This window comes from Moschus berezovskii, chromosome 1 (genome assembly GCF_049115385.1).
Source record: "Moschus berezovskii isolate FMDL1 chromosome 1, NW_MosBer_1.0, whole genome shotgun sequence".
Lineage (NCBI taxonomy): Eukaryota > Metazoa > Chordata > Mammalia > Artiodactyla > Moschidae > Moschus > Moschus berezovskii.
This window is the reverse complement of record NC_142460.1, coordinates 62,548,084-62,569,745: the sequence shown is the minus strand read 5'-3', so window position 1 is coordinate 62,569,745 and position 21,662 is coordinate 62,548,084. Positions and strand designations below refer to the sequence as shown.

At 37.0% G+C, this 21,662-nt stretch overlaps 2 protein-coding genes across 2 annotated transcripts; both read right to left on the bottom strand.

Moving 5' to 3' along the window:
• Positions 1–1,928: 1,928 nt before the first annotated feature.
• Positions 1,929–2,849, bottom strand: LOC129550360 (olfactory receptor 5AC1-like). The gene has a single exon (XM_055417955.2). It carries the CDS (start codon positions 2,847–2,849, stop codon positions 1,929–1,931), a length of 921 nt encoding a protein of 306 aa, XP_055273930.2.
• A 10,011-nt stretch (positions 2,850–12,860) lies between these two features.
• LOC129551322 (olfactory receptor 5AC1-like) lies at positions 12,861–20,419 on the bottom strand. Its single transcript, XM_088830603.1, is given in 5 exon segments — positions 12,861–13,113; positions 13,236–13,497; positions 13,500–13,915; positions 17,697–17,807; positions 20,343–20,419. Coding segments are annotated over 5 exon segments (1,119 nt in total).
• Between the last annotated feature and the right edge of the window lie 1,243 nt (positions 20,420–21,662).

Here is a 21,662-nt window from a genome sequence, read left to right as displayed (position 1 = left end):
TACATGTCTGAGTCCTTCCCTACTATTGCATCTTCTGTTTTCCCTCATCATCTCCTAAGGCCAGAAGAGGTAGACTTTTCCCCCAATTTTGAAGTGTCTTCCTTTAAACAGAGTAGCAAGGTTAAATCCTCTAGTCATATACAGAAAAAAACAAGAAAGGTAAAGTCACCAAGCCTGATATATCAACATATAAAGAAGGAAATAAATGGATTTAGAAACTCTACCCATAAGAATTGCTGAAAAGCAATTGTTAGTTTTTTCTACCATGAAAAGAAACATGTTAAAAATGGAAAATTAAAATTTTATTGTTTAATTTACAAAATATTATCCTATGGACTTTGGAACTTCCTGTGACTGATTTTCTCCAGAGAGACTGTAAGATGGCAGTCCTGACATGTATCATCATGTACTGACCAAAGGGTTAAAAAGTAATCATCTGCCTCTCGATTATACCCCAAATTAGTATAAGTATTTCAGAAGTAATAAAGGTATAAGGTAACAGAGAAAGTCTATATATTAACATACAGCCACAGCATGTATATGGTGGTACTAGTGGTAAAGAACCTGCCTGCCAGTGAAGGAGATGTGAGATACGTGGGTTCAAGGGCATGGGAACCCACTCCGTTTTTCTTGCCTGGAGAATCCCATGGACAGAGGAGCCTAGCAGGCTACAGTCCATAGGGTCGAAAAGAGTCAGACACGACTGAAGTGACTGAGCATGGTATAGCTAAGACCAGTATATGGCACATTAAAAAAAGAGGGAGAAAACTTTGCCACCGGCCTTGACTGCAGAGAAATGGAGATAGGAATTCCTAAGAAAATTAGCAAACAGAGAACAAGTTGCTTAAAATGAGCCCACACAGCAGAGGGCAGAGCTCAGACGCAGTGAGAGGATCCAGGGTCTAGGGAAAATGAGGGTCTGTGGACATCCTAAACTCAGCCTTACCTACCTTGGGCTTTTGTGTTGTATGATTCAACAGTTTATTTCTTTAAATAAAAACATAGACTAGGGGTGAGGAAAATGTGTTATGCATATAGAAACATCTTTTCCTTTATTGTTCAGCAGGCTATTGACAAGGTCATATACAAAAGGGCCAGAAACCCCAAAAGGCAAAAGGACAAGGCAGAAAACATACAAAGCTTTTGTAGGGGAAAAAAAAGTTATGCAATTGTAAATTGAACAACAACTGTGCTATTTCAGGTTGTTGTCAATTCTAGGCTGGGGAAATGTATGCATTTGGAATTTGTACACCTAGAACAAGGAACTCAATAAGATTACTTAATAAATTGAAGAAGAAAATTTGTTGAAGACTCAAGATTTTATTATCTTGCAGGAAAATTCGTTGTTTTAACTATTTGCTAATTTAATATCTTTCAGTAAACACAAGGGAAATCTCAGGTAATTTTCAAATTACTTTTAAATCTACAAATATTCAAGTCCCTCAAGAGGAATATATGTTGCCATATTTAGTCTAACAATATTTGATGTGCATATAAGGTTTTGAAAAATTACTCGTTCAAGAATTACTTTGGAGAGCATGAGTACAATTTCAAAAGAGGATTTACACAGACTGTCTTCCTCTAAAAGAATATAAGTTCGAGAGTTTTAAATATGTGTATCTGGAAATACAAGAGCTTGTTCATGTTACAAAGATCTAATAATTTCGGGGATTCAGTGTCAATTTCATCCTTGAAGACCAATTTAAAAGAATAAGAAAAAGTCAGTGATGGCTGTTCCTATTGTTCATTAATTGTTTTGATGATTACCTTAACTTATAACTTACAGGCAAAGCTAGTGTAAATATCATTATTAATGCATTTACCAACTATTCATTCAGTCCCTACTATGTGAAAACCCATGGCCAGTCATCATGCTTTATTTAAAAAAGGAAAAAGTGAAACATAATAAAAGATTTCCTGATAAAAATTCATTTCTTCATCATTTTTCTACATGCAAGTAAAACTTCCTTATTTCTTAGGCTATAAATAAAGGGGTTTAGCAGGGGAATTATAATCGTGTAGAACAGTGAATACATTTTATCCTGATACTGATCCGGGCCAGACCCAGGACGCACATACATGAAGAAGAGAGTGCCATAGAACAAGAAAACAGAAAGAAGGTGGGCACTACACGTGGAGAAGGCTTTGCTCTTTCCCTTTTCTGACTTCTTTCTCAGGATGGCAAAGAGAACAAAGGTGTAAGAAACTATGATAGTCATAAAAGTAGAAGCTTGTATAGAAGCAGCAGAAATAAAAAGCACCAAAGCATTAATAGATGGATCAGTGCAAGAAATTGTAAAAAGTGGCAGGATTTCACAGTAGAAATGATGTATTATATTGGACCTGCAGAAAGTTAATCTAAATAATAATCCTATATGAATTATAGGATGCAGAAAACCAATTGCATATGATGCACTTATCAACCAAGTGCAGAGTCTGTAGGACATCACCACTGAATAAAGCAAGGGGTTGCATATGGCTGCATAGCGGTCATAGGCCATGACCACCAGGAGGAAACTTTCTGTGGTGGCACTAAAAGCAAAAACATAGAATTGGGTGATGCATTCAACGAAGGATATGTGATCCTTAGATAAAAAATTCATAAGCATCTTGGGTGTCACAGAAGAGGAAGAACAGGCATCTGCAAAGGCTAAACTGCCCAGGAATGAGTACATGGGGGTGTGAAGATGGGGGTCCTTCCAGATGAGAAAAATCAGTCCAAGGTTGCCCACCATGGTGGTGAGGTAGATGACCAGGAACATCAGGAACAGGGGGACCTGCAGCCCTGGGAGATCTGTGAGTCCTGTGAGAACAAATTCTGTCACCAGAGTCTTGTTTGCCTCCATCATATCCACTCAGGCTGATCACTGCAGTGGAGAATTGAAATTTAAAAATTTATCAATATTCATGAAAACATGCATTGGATAGTAATGTCTTCCTCTGTTTCTGATGCTCTGACTGAAGTAGTGTCTCTCTTTTTTAAAACACACTTCAGAGTATTATGAATTGGACACAACTGAACAACTATACTATGTGATAAATATTATAAATTTCAGAAGCAAAGTCTTTTTTAAAGGTGTACATATATACACACATATATGTATATATATATATGTGTGTGTGTGTGTGTGTATACTTAAAGGTTTATGGAGGAGGCTATAAACACCAGTTAACTTAGTCCATAACTTGTCATTCATAAATATCTTAAAACTGAATGTATTGTATTACCACTGAAACTTTGTACAGAATTAAGAGTAAAAAGTACATTATGCATTTTATACTAAAATCTCTAAAAATTCAGACTGGTTCAAAAAATTTTTCATTTTTTCAAACGAAACTCCTTCATGTATTTTCTACTGAACAAAAATGTAGACTATACCTTTATATAGCCTATGTATCACATATATATATGTTTTTTTTTCATCCTAAGACATGAATAAGACAGTAAGTTAAAAATCCCATTTCTGCAGATTTCTATCTATTGTCATTATGTTGTTTGATAATATATTCATGAAATTACCCCATATTCTTAATAGACTCTTTTGATGATATATTCAACAAACCCACTCAAATTTCAAATATATTCTTGTTAATTTTATCCAATAAACTCCCATATGTGATCATAATCATTCAGTCCATCATCAAACATTTTTATTGCTCCTAACCTAGAACATCATCATTCTTGGCTCAGTCAAATATAGAACCTCTAACTCAGGTATCACACTAGATGCTGAAATAACCCATCTTTTAAGAAGAAAAAGAAACCTGACACTAGCCACTCATCTGCAGATTTGAAAAGGATCTAAGAGACGTTGTTAAACATGCCAAGTAAACAATTATCATGAAGTTAACCGAGAATGTTTCTAATATATCAGAGGCTCATAATACTAAAACAATTGTAGCATTTATTTTTCCTGCTGTTGCTGTGTTTGAGATAAGAACTGGGAATTTCAAAATCACAGTGGATTAAAGCATTACAGAAGACACTATAGTTGAAAAGATTAGCCTTTGTTTTGGAGCTGTTTCAGTTTAAGTAGTAAAAATTATAAATGTTGTTTAAATCCAAATCAAATAAGGAAAAAGATCAACAACATTAATAGGAAACCACTAACATGAAGTTATATGTGAGTTTTATAATCCTGGGAAGCAAGTGAGAAGGTTGGATCCAGTGGAAACCCACAGGGTAAACCTAAGTCTACACCATCACAATTCATCAATGACAAATTATGAATTCTGAACATAAAATGTGTTTTGTGTACCCAAATCCCCGCTTCAGGGTCTACCCATTTAAAAATAGCTGATCTAAGTACATAACCCTGCAAGGGAGTACTCACAATTATTGGATTCACAACTCTCTGTTTTTCAATAACTCAGCCAAGCAGGAGTCATTCCAATGCAGGTTTTTATTTCTTCAACCTAGTCACCAATTCTGTACAAGGTGTTGAAGATTTCACTGCCAAGTCTTTGCTGGCCTAAAATGTTTTCTTAAAGTGCCTACTTTTTAATTCAAAGAGAGGACACCATGTGGAAAATTTAAGAAATACAGATTTTGTTAAAACTTCAGTTCTGACACGATTAATCTTTGAACTGTAAGTATAGATAAGAATTGGGATATTTTCTACAGAAAGGAACCTAGAAGTTGGTTTTCCCTTTGAAAAGAGAGGCTATGTTGAGAAAAAGTCCTTCTACATCTTCATAGAGAATAGGAAAAGAGATGGTTGGGGATTAATATTAGACTTAAATGTACAAACAGAGAGTTGGTTAAATCGGCAGTGATTATTAAGTAATCACACTGCTGTCAAATCACTGAAAGGAGCATATTATCCTGTTTTACACTCTGCCTAGAATATAAGATGTGGCTCCAGGCGGATGTGGTCCACTCCATCTTTCTGCCTATTTCCAGAGAAGTACCAAGTAAACAAGAACCAGAATAAAGTCAAAGACATAGACTGTCTTAACAGCTCATAACCCTATGATTCTTCACTGCTGGAAAATCTTCCAGATTCTGTGAAACTACAGTAAAGGCCAGAATGAAATCCACATTACAGATAAATATTAAATAGATTCGTTCCATGGCTCATTATTCTGGAAAAGAAAATTTTCATAAAAATGTAACCAATTTTCTGAAGCTGATTTTCTGCCTCTGAATTATTAAATGAATATGCACTTTATGACCTCATTTTAAGATTCTCATCTATAGTGTACTGAACTTTCTAAGGAAAATAGTCCCACAGCTTATGAAATTAAGAGTCCTATTTGCTATTTAGTGTGTAGCATACCATAGTGGTTAAGAACTCTATATGTAATAGCATGAATTCAAGTCTTCATTCTCCAAATATATGGCTTTGTATCCATAGGGTTTAGAAAATATAATGTGTATTTATTAAGTTTAGGGTTACTTTCTGTTTTATTTGGTAGACAAATCATCTGAATAGAATATTAAATATTTTGACAGCTGATGAGAGACTCTAGGTTCAGTTCAGTTCAGTTCAGTCCCTCAGTTGTGTCCGACTCTCCGCGACCCCATGAATCACAGCACGCCAGGCCTCCCTGTCCATCACCAACTCCCGGAGTTCACTCAAACTCATGTCCACAGAGTCGGTGATGCCATCCAGCCATCTCATTCTCAGTCGTCCCCTTCTCCTCCTGCCCCCAACCTTTCCCAGCATCAGAGTCTTTTCCAGTGAGTCAATTCGTCGCATGAGGTGGCCAAAGTATTGCAGTTTCAGCTTTAGCATCAGTCCCTCCAATGAACACCCAGGATTGATCTCCTTTAGAATGGACTGGTTGTATCTCCTTGCAGTCCAAGGGACTCTCAAGAGTCTTCTCCAACACCACAGTTCAAAAGCATCAATTCTTCGGCGATCAGCTTTCTTCACAGTCCAACTCTCACATCCATACATAACCACGGGAAAAACCATAGCCTTGACTAGATGGACCTTGGTTGGCAAAGTAATGTCTCTGCTTTTTAATATACTATCAAGGTTGGTCATAACTTTCCTTCCAAGGAGCAAGCGTCTTTTAATTTCATGGCTGCAATCAGCATCTGCAGTGATTTTGGAGCCCCAAAAAATAAAGTCTGACACTGTTTCCACTGTTTTTCCATCTATTTCCCATGAAGTGATGGGACCAGATGCCATGATCTTTGTTTTCTGAATGTTGAGCTTCAAGCTAAACTTTTCACTCTCCTCTTTCACTTTCATCAAGAGGGTTTTGAGTTCCTCTTCACTTTCTGCCATAAGGGTAGTGTCATCTGCATATCTGAGATTATTGATATTTCTCCCAGCAATCTTGATTCCAGCTTGTGTTTCTTCCAGCCCAGCGTTCCTCATGAAGTACTCTGCATATAAGTTTAATAAGCAAGGTGACAATATACAGCCTTGACACACTCCTTTTCCTATTTGGAACCAGTCTGCTGTTCCATGTCCAGTTCTAACTGTTGCTTCCTGACCTGCATACAGGTTTCTCAAGGGGCAGGTCAGGTGGTCTGGGATTCCCATCTCTTTCAGAATGTTCCACAGTTTATTGTGATCCACACAGTCAAAGGCTTTGGCATAGTCAATGAAGCAGAAATAGATGTTTTTCTGGAACTCTCTTGCTTTCTCCATGATCCAGCGGATGTTGGCAATTTGATCTCTGGTGCCTCTGCCTTTTCTAAAACCTGCTTGAACATCTGGGAGTTCACGGTTCACATATTGCTGAAGCCTGGCTTGGAGAATTTTGAGCATGACTTTACTAGCGTGAGAGATGAGTTCAATTGTGCGGTAGTTTGAGCATTCTTTGGCATTGCCTTTCTTTGGGATTGGAATGAAGACTGACCTTTTCCAGTCCTGTGGCCACTGCTGAGTTTTTCAAATTTGCTGGCATATTGAGTACAGCACTTTCACAGCATCATCTTTCAAGATTTGAAATAGCTCAACTGGAATTCCATCACCTCCACTAGCTTTGTTCATAGTGATGCTTTCTAAGACCCACTTGACTTCACATTCCAAGATATCTGGCTCTAAGTCAGTGATCACATTATCGTGACTATCTTGGTCATGAAGATCTTTTTTGTACAGTTCTTCTGTGTATCTTGCCACCACTTCTTAATATCGTCTGCTTCTATTAGGTCCATACCATTTCTGTCCTTTATTGAGCCCTTTTTGCATGAAGTGTTCCCTTGGAATCTCTAATTTTCTTGAAGAGATCTCTTGTTTTTCCTATTCTGTTGTTTTCCTCTATTTCTTTGCATTGATCACTGAGGAAGGCTTTCTTATCTCTCCTTGCTATTCTTTGAACTCTGCATTCAGATGCTTGTATCTTTCCTTTTCTCCTTTGCTTTTCGCTTCTCTTCTTTTCACAGCTATTTGTAAGGCCTCCTCAGACAGCCATTTTGCTTTTTTACATTTCTTTTCCATGGGGATGGTCTTGGTCCCTGTCTCCTGTACAATGTCACAAACCTCTGTCCAGAGTTCATCAGGCACTCTATCTATCAGATCTAGTCCCTTAAATCTATTCCTCACTTCCACTGTATAATCATAAGGGATTAGATTTAGGTCATACCTGAATGGTCTAGTGGTTTTCCCTACTTTCTTCGATTGAAATCTGAATTTGGCAATAAGGAGTTCATGATCTGAGCCACAGTCAGCTCCTGGTCTTGTTTTTGCTTACTGTATACAGCTTCTCCATCTTTGGCTGCAAAGAATATCATCAATCTGATTTCGGTGTTAATCATCTGGTGATGTCCATGTGTAGAGTCTTCTCTTGTGTTGTTGGAAGAGGGTGTTTGCTATGACCAGTATGTTCTCTTGACAAAACTCTATTAGCCTTTGCCCTGCTTCATTCCGTGCTCCAAGGCCAAATTTGCCTGTTACTCCAGGTGTTTCTTGACTTCCTACTTTTGCATTCCAGTCCCCTATGATGAAAAGGACATCTTTTTTGGGTGTTTGTTCTAAAAGGTCTTGTAGGTCTTCATAGAACCATTCAACTTCGGCTTCTTCAGCATTACTGGTTGGGGCATAGACTTGGATTACTCTAATATTGAATGGTTTGCCTTGGAAACGAACAGAGATCCTTCTGTCGTTTTTGAGACTCATCCAAGTACTGCATTTTCGACTCTTTTCTTGCCTGGGATGGCTACTCCATTTCTTCTAAGGGATTCCTGCCCACAGTAGTAGATATAATGGTCATCTGAGTTAAATTCACCCATTCCAGTCCATTTTAATTCACTGATTAGTAGAATGTCTATGTTCACTCTTGCCATCTCCTGTTTGACCACTTCCAATTTGCCTTGATTCATGGACCTAACATTCCAGGTTCCTATGCAATACTGCTCTTTACAGCACCAGACCTTGCTTCTATCAGTCACATCCACAACTGGGTATTGGTTTTGCTTTTGCTCCATCCCTTTATTCCTTCTAGAGTTACTTCTCCACTGATCTCCAGTAGCATACTGGGCACCTGCCGACCTGGGGAATTCCTCATTCAGTATCCTGAATTCAGTATCCTCATTCAGTATCCTGAAAAAGTAAATTTGTTCTACACTTTTTATGGAAAGAATAACAACAATAGCATTGTGTTTTCATCTAATTCCTATAAGTTACAAAGATGCCAGAAAATACAGACTTTCATGACCAGCTCAGTGTATAAGAACAAAGATGTCAAAACAAATATTCATCTCCAATTAATTTCCTTGAAAAATGCCTTTTGAAGAAAAGGGTATTTATATCTTCCATCTTCAAATCTGTTTGTGAAGATAATACTGAAGTTCCCCAAAGCCATCAAAAGATTCCCCATAGAATAAAGCCAGCCTACCAGGCATTATACACTAATCAACAAATCGTTTCAAACATACTGTTCTTCAACTATTACTGTTATAGCCTGATTCTTTCTTTTAAAAACAAAAGAATCACTGTTTAACTGTAGAAAAAAATGGAAAATGTAGAAAGCACAAAGGAAAAAAATTCTTCTAATTTCACTAATCACTGATCATTGCAGCTATCTTTTGGGTTTTTATGTATAATTATACACAGAAGCTATATATGCATTTATATAAACATTTCTATATGTAAATAATATTATGACTGTGCTGCACATAATTTTTCAAAAATAACTTCAGTTGAATAATATATTACTCTTATTTTCTTATGTTATTAGTATGAAAATTTTGGGTTGTTTCCTTGGCTACATCATCATCAAAAGCTATAATTATGAATACACATAATAATCACATAATCATTTTTATTTATGTTAAGCTTGGCAAGATATATGCCAGACCTATATGTATTTGGCAGACATGTACAAATTCTGAGATCTATAAAAGTTTTTTTATGTAGCTATGTAGTATATTTTAAAGTCAGAAAGGTTGATTCCTCCAGCTCTGTTTTCTTTCTCTATATTGCTTGGGTTATTTGGGATCTTCTGTGTTTCTATACAAATTTTAAGATTTTTGCTCTAGTTCTGTGAAAAATGCCATTGGTATTTTGATAGATATTGCACTGAATCTGTAGATTGCTTTGGGTAGGAGAGGTTTATTCCTAGTACTCTATCCTTCTTCTTGCAGTGGTGAATGGGATTCTTTCTTTAATTTCTCTTTCCAATTTTTCATTGTTAGTGTATAGGAAAGCAAGTGATTTTTCTGTATTGATTATGAATCCAGCAACTTCACTAAATCCGTTGATTAGCTCTAGTAGTTTTCTGATTGCATCTTTTGGATTTTCTATGTATAGCGTCATCACAAGTGCATATTATTATACTCATTGTATACATGAAGAAATTAAGGCACTGTCTACTGAGTTAGCCTCAAACATTCTTTCTTCATTCTATGCATTAGCAAATTTAATGGAGGTTCTCATTTGAGATTCAGGGGAAAAAAATAGGTCTTCTGATTTGACATCCTATGCTTTTCCACTGCTCCAGGCTGCCTGATTTGTAAATGGAGGACATACCATCTCATTAACAATTAAGATGATTCAGATGAACACACTTTGAAAGTCTTGAAGTAATAATTAAATATGAGGTCGTGTGTTAGTCCATTTGGGCTGCCATAAAATCATGCGCACTAGACTGGATAGCTTATGGACAACAGAAATTTATTTCTCACAGTTCTGGAGGCTGGGAAGTCCAAATCAAGGTGCCAAAATGACCTAACTCTGGTGAAGACCCTTTCCCTGGTTCATCACCTACATGTTCTCACTGTGTCCTTACATGAAGAATAAAAGTAGGGATCTCTCTGAAACCCCTTTTGTAAGACTCTCATCCCATTCATGAGACTCCACCACATGAGACTCCACTCATCCCATTCATGTGGCTCCACAGCATAGATTAAGCAACTCCCCAAAGGCCTACCATCATCTTTGGTGAGTGAGTCGTAAAAGTCACTCAGTTGTGTCTGATTCTTTGTGACCCCCTGGCCAAAACCCACCAGGCTCCTCTGTCCATGGAATTCTCCAGGCAAGAATACTGGAGTGGGTAGTCATTCCCTTCTCCGGGGGATCTTCCTACCCAAGGATCAAACCCAGGTCTCCTGCACTGCAGGCAGATTCTTTGCCATCTGAGTCACTAGGGAAGCCATCATCTTTGAGGCTTGGTATTTCAACATATGTATGCTGAGGTGATGTACACATTCAGACCATTATAAGTAGGCTTTCCTATTAGGAAGAAATCAGAATTCAGATTCTAACTTGGTGGTCATGGATGCTTGCACAATATTAGTCATTTGACTTTCAAAATGTGGTCCAATGCCCACAGATGCATCAGAACCACCTGAGAATATTCTGAAAAATGAAAAACCTCAGACCCTGCCCACCAATGATCTGCTGAATCCAACAGCTGTGAACTCATGCTCTTCTAAGTTTGATGATGACAAACTCAAGTGAAAAATCTCTATATTATTGTCTCCTCTTCTGCTTAAGTGACCAAATTAAATATTATATAGAGGCTATATGCTCCAACTATGTAAACTAATACCTAGTAGACATTTTATAATAGTTCAGCTGATATTCAGTGGATTGATTTTAATACCCTATAATATGGCAGAAAGTGGAGAGCTGTCCAGCTAAAATTAAGTACCTGCCTAAATATGAGACTTAATAAGGCAAGAAAAGAATTTCTTAGGGAATAATTACAGTTAGTTTTTTGTGAATTGCTAATCATCTATCTTCATGGAAAACTTATTAAGTTTCACAGTTGTTTCCAGTCATTATTAACATTGCCTATACGTTAGAACCACTTGGAGAGGTTTATAAAACTACCAGTGCCTGAAAACGCCTCCTACAGATTCTAATTTGCTTGATTTGGGTTGATAACCAAGAGTGAGAACCATAATCTGTACTCTCTGGGTGAGGAAGAAGAAAATATTCAAGACCTAGTTGGTGACATTTATTCATTTACTGGTTCTGTCACTTGTTATCAACAGGGTCTGACACATCAAAAATGATTCCTTTTTATGATATGCTGTAAACTGGATTGAGCATTACCTGAAAGTCCCAGTTCTCATGGTATGTAGGTATTATGTGGATTTCAAACCATCCAATAGATATGTCAATGACTATCTACTGACATATAGCAATTGCATAATGGCCAAGCCTAAACCACCTGTGTGGAACATAATAAAAAGAAAACTTTGCCACTGGCTTTGACTGTGATGAAATAGAGGCAGGAACTCCTACAGAGCTTCTGCATCCACAGGGAGCAACCTACTTAGAATGAGTCTTCACAACAGGGTCAGAGCTCAGATGCATCACAGGATCAAGGGTCTGATTAAACAAATCCCAAACACACTGTGCTGAAGGCAGTCTACCCATCTGGGGCTTTGGGGTGTCTGACCCACATATTGTTTATTTCCTCAAATCAATACGCTATGGGACAAGAGATGTATCATGTTCATGGGAATATCATTTCCTTTATTTTCCTTAGGGTATTCACAAAGCCAAATGTTATAAAGTTAGGAGGCAAGAGGCAAAAGGGCCAAATGGAAACTATGCATAGCTTTTGTAAGGAAAAATCCATTTAAGTTATGCAATAATGATTTGATCAAGTATACCCCCACGATTCATGTAGCTGCCTATTCCTTATACACACACACACACATATATTCAATCAGTATGTGTGTATCAGGGAAAGAGATTCAGTAAGATTACTTAATAAATTAAGAAGTTTTTGAAACAGAACTTTCAATTATATTACAAGAAAATTATTTTAAGTATTTGTTAATTTTCATACCTTTATATGAATGTGATGCAAATCTAACTTAATTTGTAAAATTACTATTAAAACTCTTAGAAATGTTCATTTAACTGCCTCAAGTTTCATTATTTTTTAGTAGTTTAGTTGCTAATTCGTGTCTGACTATTGTGACACCATGGATTGTAGCCTGCCAGGCTCCTTAGTCCATGGGATTTCCCAGAGAAGAATACTGGAGTGGGTTGCCATTTCCTTCTCCAAATAATAACAAAAGAGAGGGTTTTGAAAAACTATGTGCTCAAGAATTATATTGGTAGGCATGAGTACTTTTTAATAGAAATTTCACATGGATTTGAATCTTTCTTTAAAAGAATAGAAGTTCATAAAAAAATTTTTAAATGTTTATCTGGAAATAGAAGAGTTTATACATATTTCAAGCTTAGTAATTTGGGAATTTCAATTTCCTTCATAAGAATGGATTAAACCAACAAGTCAGTGATATCTTACCCTGTTTTTCAGTTATTTTAGGACCTAGGTTCACTTATAATAAAGGCAAGCATACCTAGTCTAAATATTATAAACTGATTTAAAAACTACTTAGCTGGTCCCTATGTGCAAAACCCAGGTACAGTTATTATACTTTATGTAAATGGAGAGTAAAAAGGAAAGACTAGGAAAGTTTTCCTGATTAACGATTATTTATTTATTATTTTTCTAAGTGGACCTAAAACTTCCTTGTTTCTTAGACTATAAATAAAGGGGTTTAGCAGGGGAATTATAATCATGTAGAACAGTGAATACATTTTATCCTGATATTGATCTTGGCCAGACCCAGGACGCACATACATGAAGAAGAGAGTGCCATAGAACAAGGAGACAGAGAGTAGGTGGGCACCACACATGGAGAAGGCTTTGCTCCTGCCCTTTTCAGACTTCTTTCTCAGGATGGCAAAGAGGACACAAGTATCAGTTCAGTTCAGTTCAGTCTCTCAGTCATGTCCAACTCTTTGTGACCCCATGAATCACAGCCCGCCAGGCCTCCCTGTCCATCACCAACTCCTGGAGTTCACTCAAACTCGACACAAGTATAGGAGACTATAATACCCATAAAAGTAAAAATCTGTATAAAAGCGGCAAAAATAAAAACCACTAATGCATTAATCAATGGATCAGTGCAAGAAATTGCAAAAAGTGGCAAGATTTCACAGAAGAAATGATGTATTATATTAAACTTGCAGAAAGTTAACCTAAATAATAATCCTACATGTATAATAGGTTGCAGAAAACCAATTGCACATGATGCACTTATCAACCAAGAGCAGAGTCTGTCAACATCACCACTGGGTAAAGCAAGGGGTTGCATATGGCTACATAGTGGTCATAGGCCATGACCACCAGGAGGAAACATTCTGTGGTGGCACTAGAACCAAAAAAAAAGTATTGGGCCATGCACTCAAAGAGAGACATCATTTGACTCTTGTCTAAGGTGTTGACAAGCATCTTGGGAGTAACAGAAGATGAAGAACAGGCATCTGCAAAGGCCAAGCTGCCCAGGAATGAGTACATGGGGGTGTGAAGATGGGGGTCCTTCCAGATGAGAAAAATCAGTCCAAGGTTGCCCACCATGGTGATGCGGTAGATGACCAGAAACACCAGGAACAGGGGGACCTGCAGCCCTGGGAGATCTGTGAGTCCTGTGAGAACAAACTCTGTCACCAGAGTAACATTTTGTTTTGCTGTATCTGACCAGCTAATAATTAAAATGAAAGAATAAGTAAGGGAAAATTCACAAAAGAGTCATAAAAACTGAATTTTTATGTTACTGACATATAAGACATGCTTCTCATTTAATTACTAGTTCTTAACATTTACCTTCACTTATCTGCTTTTATATACATTCAAAATTATCTGTGATAAAATGTTTTAAAATTATATTCACCTAAATTGACAAGTAAATTTCACGCAAATCCTTTTCCATCTAACATGGGTAACTTATGGTTTTTAGAACTGCATAAACTCATTTAAAATTCACATGGAAGAAGTAACTTCTCATTATGCCCAAGAAAAATATAAACATGGAATAGTCCAGAATACCTTAATTGATGTTGAACAATAATTTAGAGATATAATAATCAAAACATTAAGATAGTGACATAAGAAGAAGGCAGAGGATCAGTGCAACAGAATAGAGAGCTCAAAAGTAGGTTCCAATATACATGGGAATGTGACATTAAACAAATATGATATTTCAGTTCAGTAGGAAAAGGACAATTGATTTAATTGGTTATGCTGACACTGTCTACTATCTGTGTGGAAGGATTGGTAAATAAGGTTAGGCTCCTACCCCACCCATAGATATTGTTTAAGTAATTGAGAATGTAACATAGGGAACAGAGAAATTATTGTCCAAGAGAAGGAAGCCAGTAAAATAATTTGAATGCATAGCAAAATAATATCCAACAGAGTCAAAGCATATATAATTAGTTTGGAAAAATATCTTGTATGTTTATGAAAGACATAGATTTATATCCATAATATACAACTTAAGTATAGATAAAAACTGGAGTAGGGAATGGCAACCCACTCCAGTGTTCTTGCCTGGAGAATCCCATGGACAGAGAAGCCTGGTGGGCTATAGTCCATGGGGTCGCAAAGAGTCAGACATAACTGAGTGACTAAGTACACAGCACATAGATTTAAAAAAAGGCAAATAATCTAATAGAAGTATGAATAAAGGATAAGAATAAGCAAGTTTACAGATGAAGAAATCAAAATAACCAATAAATAAAGTAAAAAGATGCCCAAATTTATATGTCACAAATACACACATGTGCACATGAACAGACATACAAAAACAGGTGAATACCTCCTTTCTCATGTATCAGAATAGCAGGAATTAAAATCAATAAAAATACTCAATGTTGACTGAAGTGACAGAAGTGGTACTTTCATATGTTACTTGTGCAACTATGAATTACAACAGCCTTTTTGAAAAACAATTTTATACGATTTCATGTAATTTTAAAATACATATATCCTTTCATCTATTATTCATATATATATAAATATTCTAGAAATAAAAGCACTGCTATGCAAAGATAAATATGCAAAGAATAGTCCATGCATTATTTTTTAGAGTAGCAAAGACCATGCTGTTCATAGGGTTCTCAAAATTGGGAAAGGAGTATGTCAAGGTTGTATACTGTCATTCTGCTTACTTAACTTATATGCAAAGTATATCACTCAAAATACTGGGCTGGATGACTCACAGCTGGTATCAAGATTGCCAGGAGAAATATCAACAACTTCAAATATGAATATGATACCACACTAATGGGAGAAAATGAGAGGATCTAAAGAGTCTCTTAATGAGGGTGAAAGAGGAGAGTAAAAAAAGCTGGCTTAAAACTCAGTGTTCAAAAAAGTAAGATCATGGCTTCCAGTCCATCCCTTCATGGCAAATAGATGGGGAAAATGTAGAAATAGTGACAGATTTCCTGGGTTCCAAAATCACTGTAGATGGTGATTGCAGCCACGAAATTAAAAGACTTTTGCTCTTTGGAAGAAAAGCTGTGACAAACCTAGGCAGCTTATTAAAAAGCAGACATCAGTCTGCCAACAAAGGTCCATCTAGTCAAAGCTATGGTTTTTCCAGTAGTCATGTATGGATGTGAGAGTTGAACCATAAAATAGGCTGAACGCCAAAGATTTGTTGCTTTCGAATTATGGTGCTGGAGGGGACCCTTGAGAGTCCTTTGGACATCAAGGAGATCAAACCAGTCGATCGTAAAGGAAATCAGCCTTAATATTCATTGGAAGGACAGATACTGAAGTTGAAGCTCCAATACTTTGGCCTCCTGCTGTGAAGAGCCATCTCATTGGAAAAGACCCCAATGCTGGGAAAGATTGAGGGCAAGAGGAGAAGGAGGGCAACAGAGGGCAAGATGGTTGGATGTTATCACTGACTCAATGAACATGAGTTTGAGCAAACTCAGGGAGACAGTGAAGGGCGAGGGAGCCCGGCATGCTGCAGTGCATGGGATTGCAAAGAGTCAGACATGACTTAGCAACTTAACAACAACAAAGACCAGACATATCAATAATGAAATGGTTAAATAGACTGAGAGCATTCCTATTAAGAAATATAACTCAGTCATAAGAAAAGAGCTAGTCTACCTAATTTTAATTTTGGCATTTCCACAATATAGAGTTATCTCTGAAGTGCAAGATCCAAAGAGGTATAAAATCTATGGTCTTATCATTGTAAAACAAGCAATGTATTTTTTAAATCTTTTACATGGAGAAACACGTGAATAATAGACGCTAAGTTTACAGCACTGGTTTTCCTGGAGTTAGAGTAGAGATAATAATGATCGAAATAAAGGTGAGTGAAAGAATAACAGTTCCATGAGAAAAGCAGTGTATATATATATATGTGTGTGTGTGTATATATATATATATATATATCAGAAATATTAATTGGAAATTAAGAACCTTAAGAAATATTTACCCTGCATATATTGACCCAACTCCTTTTAGAACCTCAAATAACCAAGTCATTGCTATCTTTACTTTAGTTCCTATAATGTATAAATATAATTTGGACAAAAAGAGTAACTTTTATGAAATTTTTTCTCGAGTTAGATAACACAAAGTCTTTTATCTTTAGTGACTTTAGCATACATACCTATGATTCCATGAAATTAAAGAATTTTTGTTATATATAATAAACCTGAAGCCAGAATTCCCATTCTGAAAAATTGCAAATAAGTTAATTTTGGGCTGCATAGCTTATGTCTCAATTTTTAACACTTCATATTATAAAATACACTCTGATTTTTTTTATCACTACCATTTGTTCTATTTGTCATTCTTCTATTAATCAAAGTTTATTATTTAAAAATATCTCAATAAATTTGTTATCTGTACAGTAAATATTCTAACAAATATTCATGTTTAGACAAACATTTACTTGCTTGCTCAGATTTTGTTTGCTGACATAAAAAAGGAAAAGGCCTGTCTAGGATTTTAATGTCTTATTTAGATTTTTTTTATCATACAGACAAATTGCAAAGCTATAATAATGAAAATTATGAAAATATCTGCATCCTCACCCAGCTTCTGTAAAATATGGGAAACTGAAAACGTGCTGGTTTTCTCAAAGGAGTATAAAAGGTACAGAAATGAAGCACAACTATTTAAGCATTGCTTTTCCTTGGAAACGCAAAACTGGAAGGATATAACATTTCTTTCTCCTATTTGCAAACCCATTCTTAAAAAGTTTTGAAATTCCCTTAATGCTTCCAGAATATTCCCAGTAGGTAGGATGACGTCAAAGTTGTTCTACTGGGCATTATAAGCTAATCATCAAATTATCCATACACTTCTAGTCATAACAATTAAAACTACACATAATGTCCTCAAAGTTCACTGTGGGGACATGTTTAAAAAATATGACTGAACAGAATTTAGAGTAAGCTATTTTCCCTCCTCTTATTTTTTTCTAATGCTGCCACTCCCCAACTACCTACCAGACTTGCTCGCTTGAAATTCCCAGAGGTACCTTAGAATCAACATGTCCAAATCGGAAAGTATGGTCTTCCTCTATTCTGCCCTCAAGCCTGGTATTCTTCCAGTGTTTCCTGTCACAGAAAATAGGGTCACAAACCAAGAACTCATCTGCCAAAGATGTCTTAAATCCAATATTCCTTTTTATGCAGTCAGTACTAAAATCTGAAATACATTCATCTCTTGCCTGGTTTATTAAATAACCTCCTAACTATACTATCTACAACTCCTAACGCAGTCATCCAATCTATTTTTCACATTGACACCAGACTGATTTTTATCAAATGTATACTGTTCAACTACCACACCGTAACACGTTTGCCCCCATGTAAATGTTATTGATAATTTCTCATTGCACATAAAATAATAATTGAAATTCTTTTTTAGCTCTTTATTTTATATTGGAGTATTGTTGATTAACAATGTTGTGTTAGTTTCCGGTGTACAGAAAAGTGATTCAGTTAAACATATACATGTATCCATTCTTTTTCAAATTCTCTCCCCATTTAGTTTGTTATAATATACTGAGCAGAGTTTCCTGTGCTGTATGGTAGGTCATTGTTGGTTGTCTGTTTTAAACAAATTTTTTAATTTATTTATATGACTGTTTCAGGTCTTAGTGGTGGCACGAAGGATGCTCCTTGTGCCATGTGGGATCTTTTGTTGTGGCACAGGGACTCCGTAGTTGTGCATGGGCTCTGTAGTTGTGACCCACGGACCCTGTAGTAGCGGCGCAAGGATTGTGGCTCATGGACTCTGTAGTTGTGGTGCACAGGTTCAGTTGCTACCCAGCATGTGGGATCCCTGTTTCCTGACCAAGGATGAAACCCGTGTCCCCCACACTGCAAGGTGGACTCTCAACCACTAGACCACCAGGGAAGCTCCATTACCCATTTTAAATATAGCAGTGTGTACATATCAATCCCAGACTCCCTAACTATCCCTCCCCTCCACCCTAAACCCCTGGTAACCATAAGTTCGCTAAGTCTGTAGGTCTGTTTCTGTCAACAACTGAAATTCTTAAACCTCATATACATGTCCCTGTACTGAGAAATAAGGCCAATAATTAACTGTATGCAGTTAAGGAATTTTATTGCATTGTATGTGTGTATCCTTTATGGTAACATTAATTGAACTTATAGACAATTTTTTTAATTTTTAAATTTTTAAAAATTTTTTAAATTTTAATTGGAGGTTAATTACTTTACAATATTGCATTGGTTTCACCATACATTGACATGAATCTGCCACGGGTGTATATGTGTTCCCCATCCTGAACCCCCCTCCCACCTCCCTCCCCATATCATCCCTCTGGGTCATCCCAGTGCACCAGCCCCTAGCATCCTGTATCATGCATCAAACCTGGACTAGCGATTCGTTTCACATATGATAATATACATGTTTCAATGCTCCAGTTTCATCCACCTCATTAGAACTGATTCAAATGTGTTCTTTTTAGTGGCTGAGTAATATTCCATTGTGTATATGTACCACAGCTTTCTTATCCATTCGTCTGCTGATGGATATCTAGGTTGCTTCCATGTCCTGGCTATTATAAACATATCTAAGTAAGTTGACAAAATAGAAGTTAATTTCCCATTCATGGTGAGTATAAAACGCATGTTCCTAACTGATAGACTATTCTGCCTCAACTGATGATCCAGAATCCTAGGCTCCATCTTATCATTCAGGGATTTTCCACAAATAACATTCAGTATTGCTTCTGCTTTAAGCCTTTGCCTTTTGGCCACGAGGCATGTGAGATCCTACCTCCCCAACCAGGGATTGAACCTGCACCCCCTGCAGTGGAAGGTGAAGTCTTAACCACTACACTGCCAGGGACGTCCCCACACATAGCTTTCTTCAGCGATTTTGTTCTCGTCTGGATCAAGCTGGAAGGGGACAATTCATGGGGGATTCCAACTGTGAGGGGCTTATGAGCTAGTTTATCACTTGCAATCCTAACCTCAATAATAATACTGCAGTCAGTTGAAAAGGGAGGCCATGTATCTAGGGAGAGAACAAAATGGTTATCTGGATTTGGTTATCAGCTAATGCTTTCTTCTTCTGTACTTCTTTTGTTTATGATTTACCTGTTTTATCCTCCTTTCCACTTGTAGAACACTCTCAGCCTCTCCCAACGAGAGTCAAACTAATTGAAAATTAGTCAAACCCAATTCCCATCTAGTCCCTAGCTCAATAAAAAGCTATGATTTCAAGGTAATACTTTGTTCTTTCCAGCAAACTCAGATGTGACTCTTCTTTGTGTTGTTACCAACAACTTTTAATACATATTATCTTGCCACAGGTTACAATTACACACTCCCAAAATACAATTTTTAACTTGTTTTTAATTGAAGTTTATTTACAAAATTTCTTTGGTTTCTGCTATACATCAACATGGCTCAGCCATAGATATACATATGTCTTCTCCCTCTTGAGACTCCCTCCTACCTCCTGCCCCATCCCACCCTGCTATGTCGTCACAGAGTCCCAGTTTGAGGTCCCTGAGTCACACAGCAAATTCCCACTGGCTATCTGTTTTATATATGTTAGTGTTTATGTTTCCATGCTTATTCTTTCCATTTGTCCCACCCTCTCCTTCTTACCCCCCATTGTGTCCATCAGGCTGTTCTCTATGTCTGCATCTCCATTGCTGTTCCACAAATAGATTTATCAGTGCCATCTTTCTAGATTCCATAAATATGCATAAATATGTATTTGTTTTTCTCTTTCTAACTTACTTCATTCATATAATAGGCTCTAGGTTCATCCATCTCATTACTGCTGACTCAAATGTGTTCTTTTTTATGGCTGAGACATATTCCATTGTATACAGGTACCACAGCTTCTTTATCCATTCATCTGTCAATGGACATCTACATTGTTTCCATGTCTTAGCTATTAAAATAGTGCTGCAATAAACACTAGGTTACATGTGTCTTTTTCAGTTATGATTTTCTCAGGGTATGTGCCCAGTATTGGGATTGTTGGGTCATAGGGTAGTCTTATTCCTGGCTTTTTAAGGAATCTCTAGGCTGTCTTCCATACTGGCTGTATCTATTTATATTCCCACCAACAGTGCAAGACAGTTCCCTTTTCTCCACCCAAGATGCAATTCTTATAGGATCTTTCTGGCATCCTGTGGAGCATATGAACTTTACAAAGGTAATCACAGTACTTATCAGGTTCAATTAACATATTGTCATCAATATAATAAACCCACCTGCTGTTCAAAAAAATTTCTGGAAATAAAGTTTTCTTCATATATCCCTGGAGCAAGACCTTCAGTTTATACTGTTACCCTTCCCAGATGAACATAAAATACTTCTAATCCTCATTCATGATTGGTATTGGCAGAATACATTTTCCATACATCAGTAGCATATGTCTCATACCAGATACTGTATTGAAATTTTCTACAGGGCTGTTTCTGGTTTCTATCATTATCAGCTATGCCTTATACAGTTTTTGCAAAGACTAGGATAGTAAAACAAATAAGGATTTATTGAGGATCATCACAATTGCAGCCTTTGAGTTTCTGAGAATCACACTGCTGCTGCTGCTACTAAGTTGCTTCAGTCGTGTCCGACTCTGTGCGACCCCATAGACGGCAGCCCACCAGGCTCCCCCGTCCCTGGGATTCTCCAGGCAAGAACACTGGAGTGGGTTGCCATTTCATTCTCCAATGTAGGAAAGGAAAAGTGAAAGTCAAGTGGCTCAGTCATGTCCGACTCTTAGCGACCCCATGGACTGCAGACTACTAGGCTCCCCAGTCTATGGGATTTTCCAGGCGAGAGTACTGGAGTGGGTTGCCTGTGCCTTCTCCGAGAATCACATTAGTTACACCAAAAATGACTGATACACTGCACTTTTGCAGATGCAAAAAGAGATGCAAACTTTTCCCATTGAATGAAGCTGGCAGACCC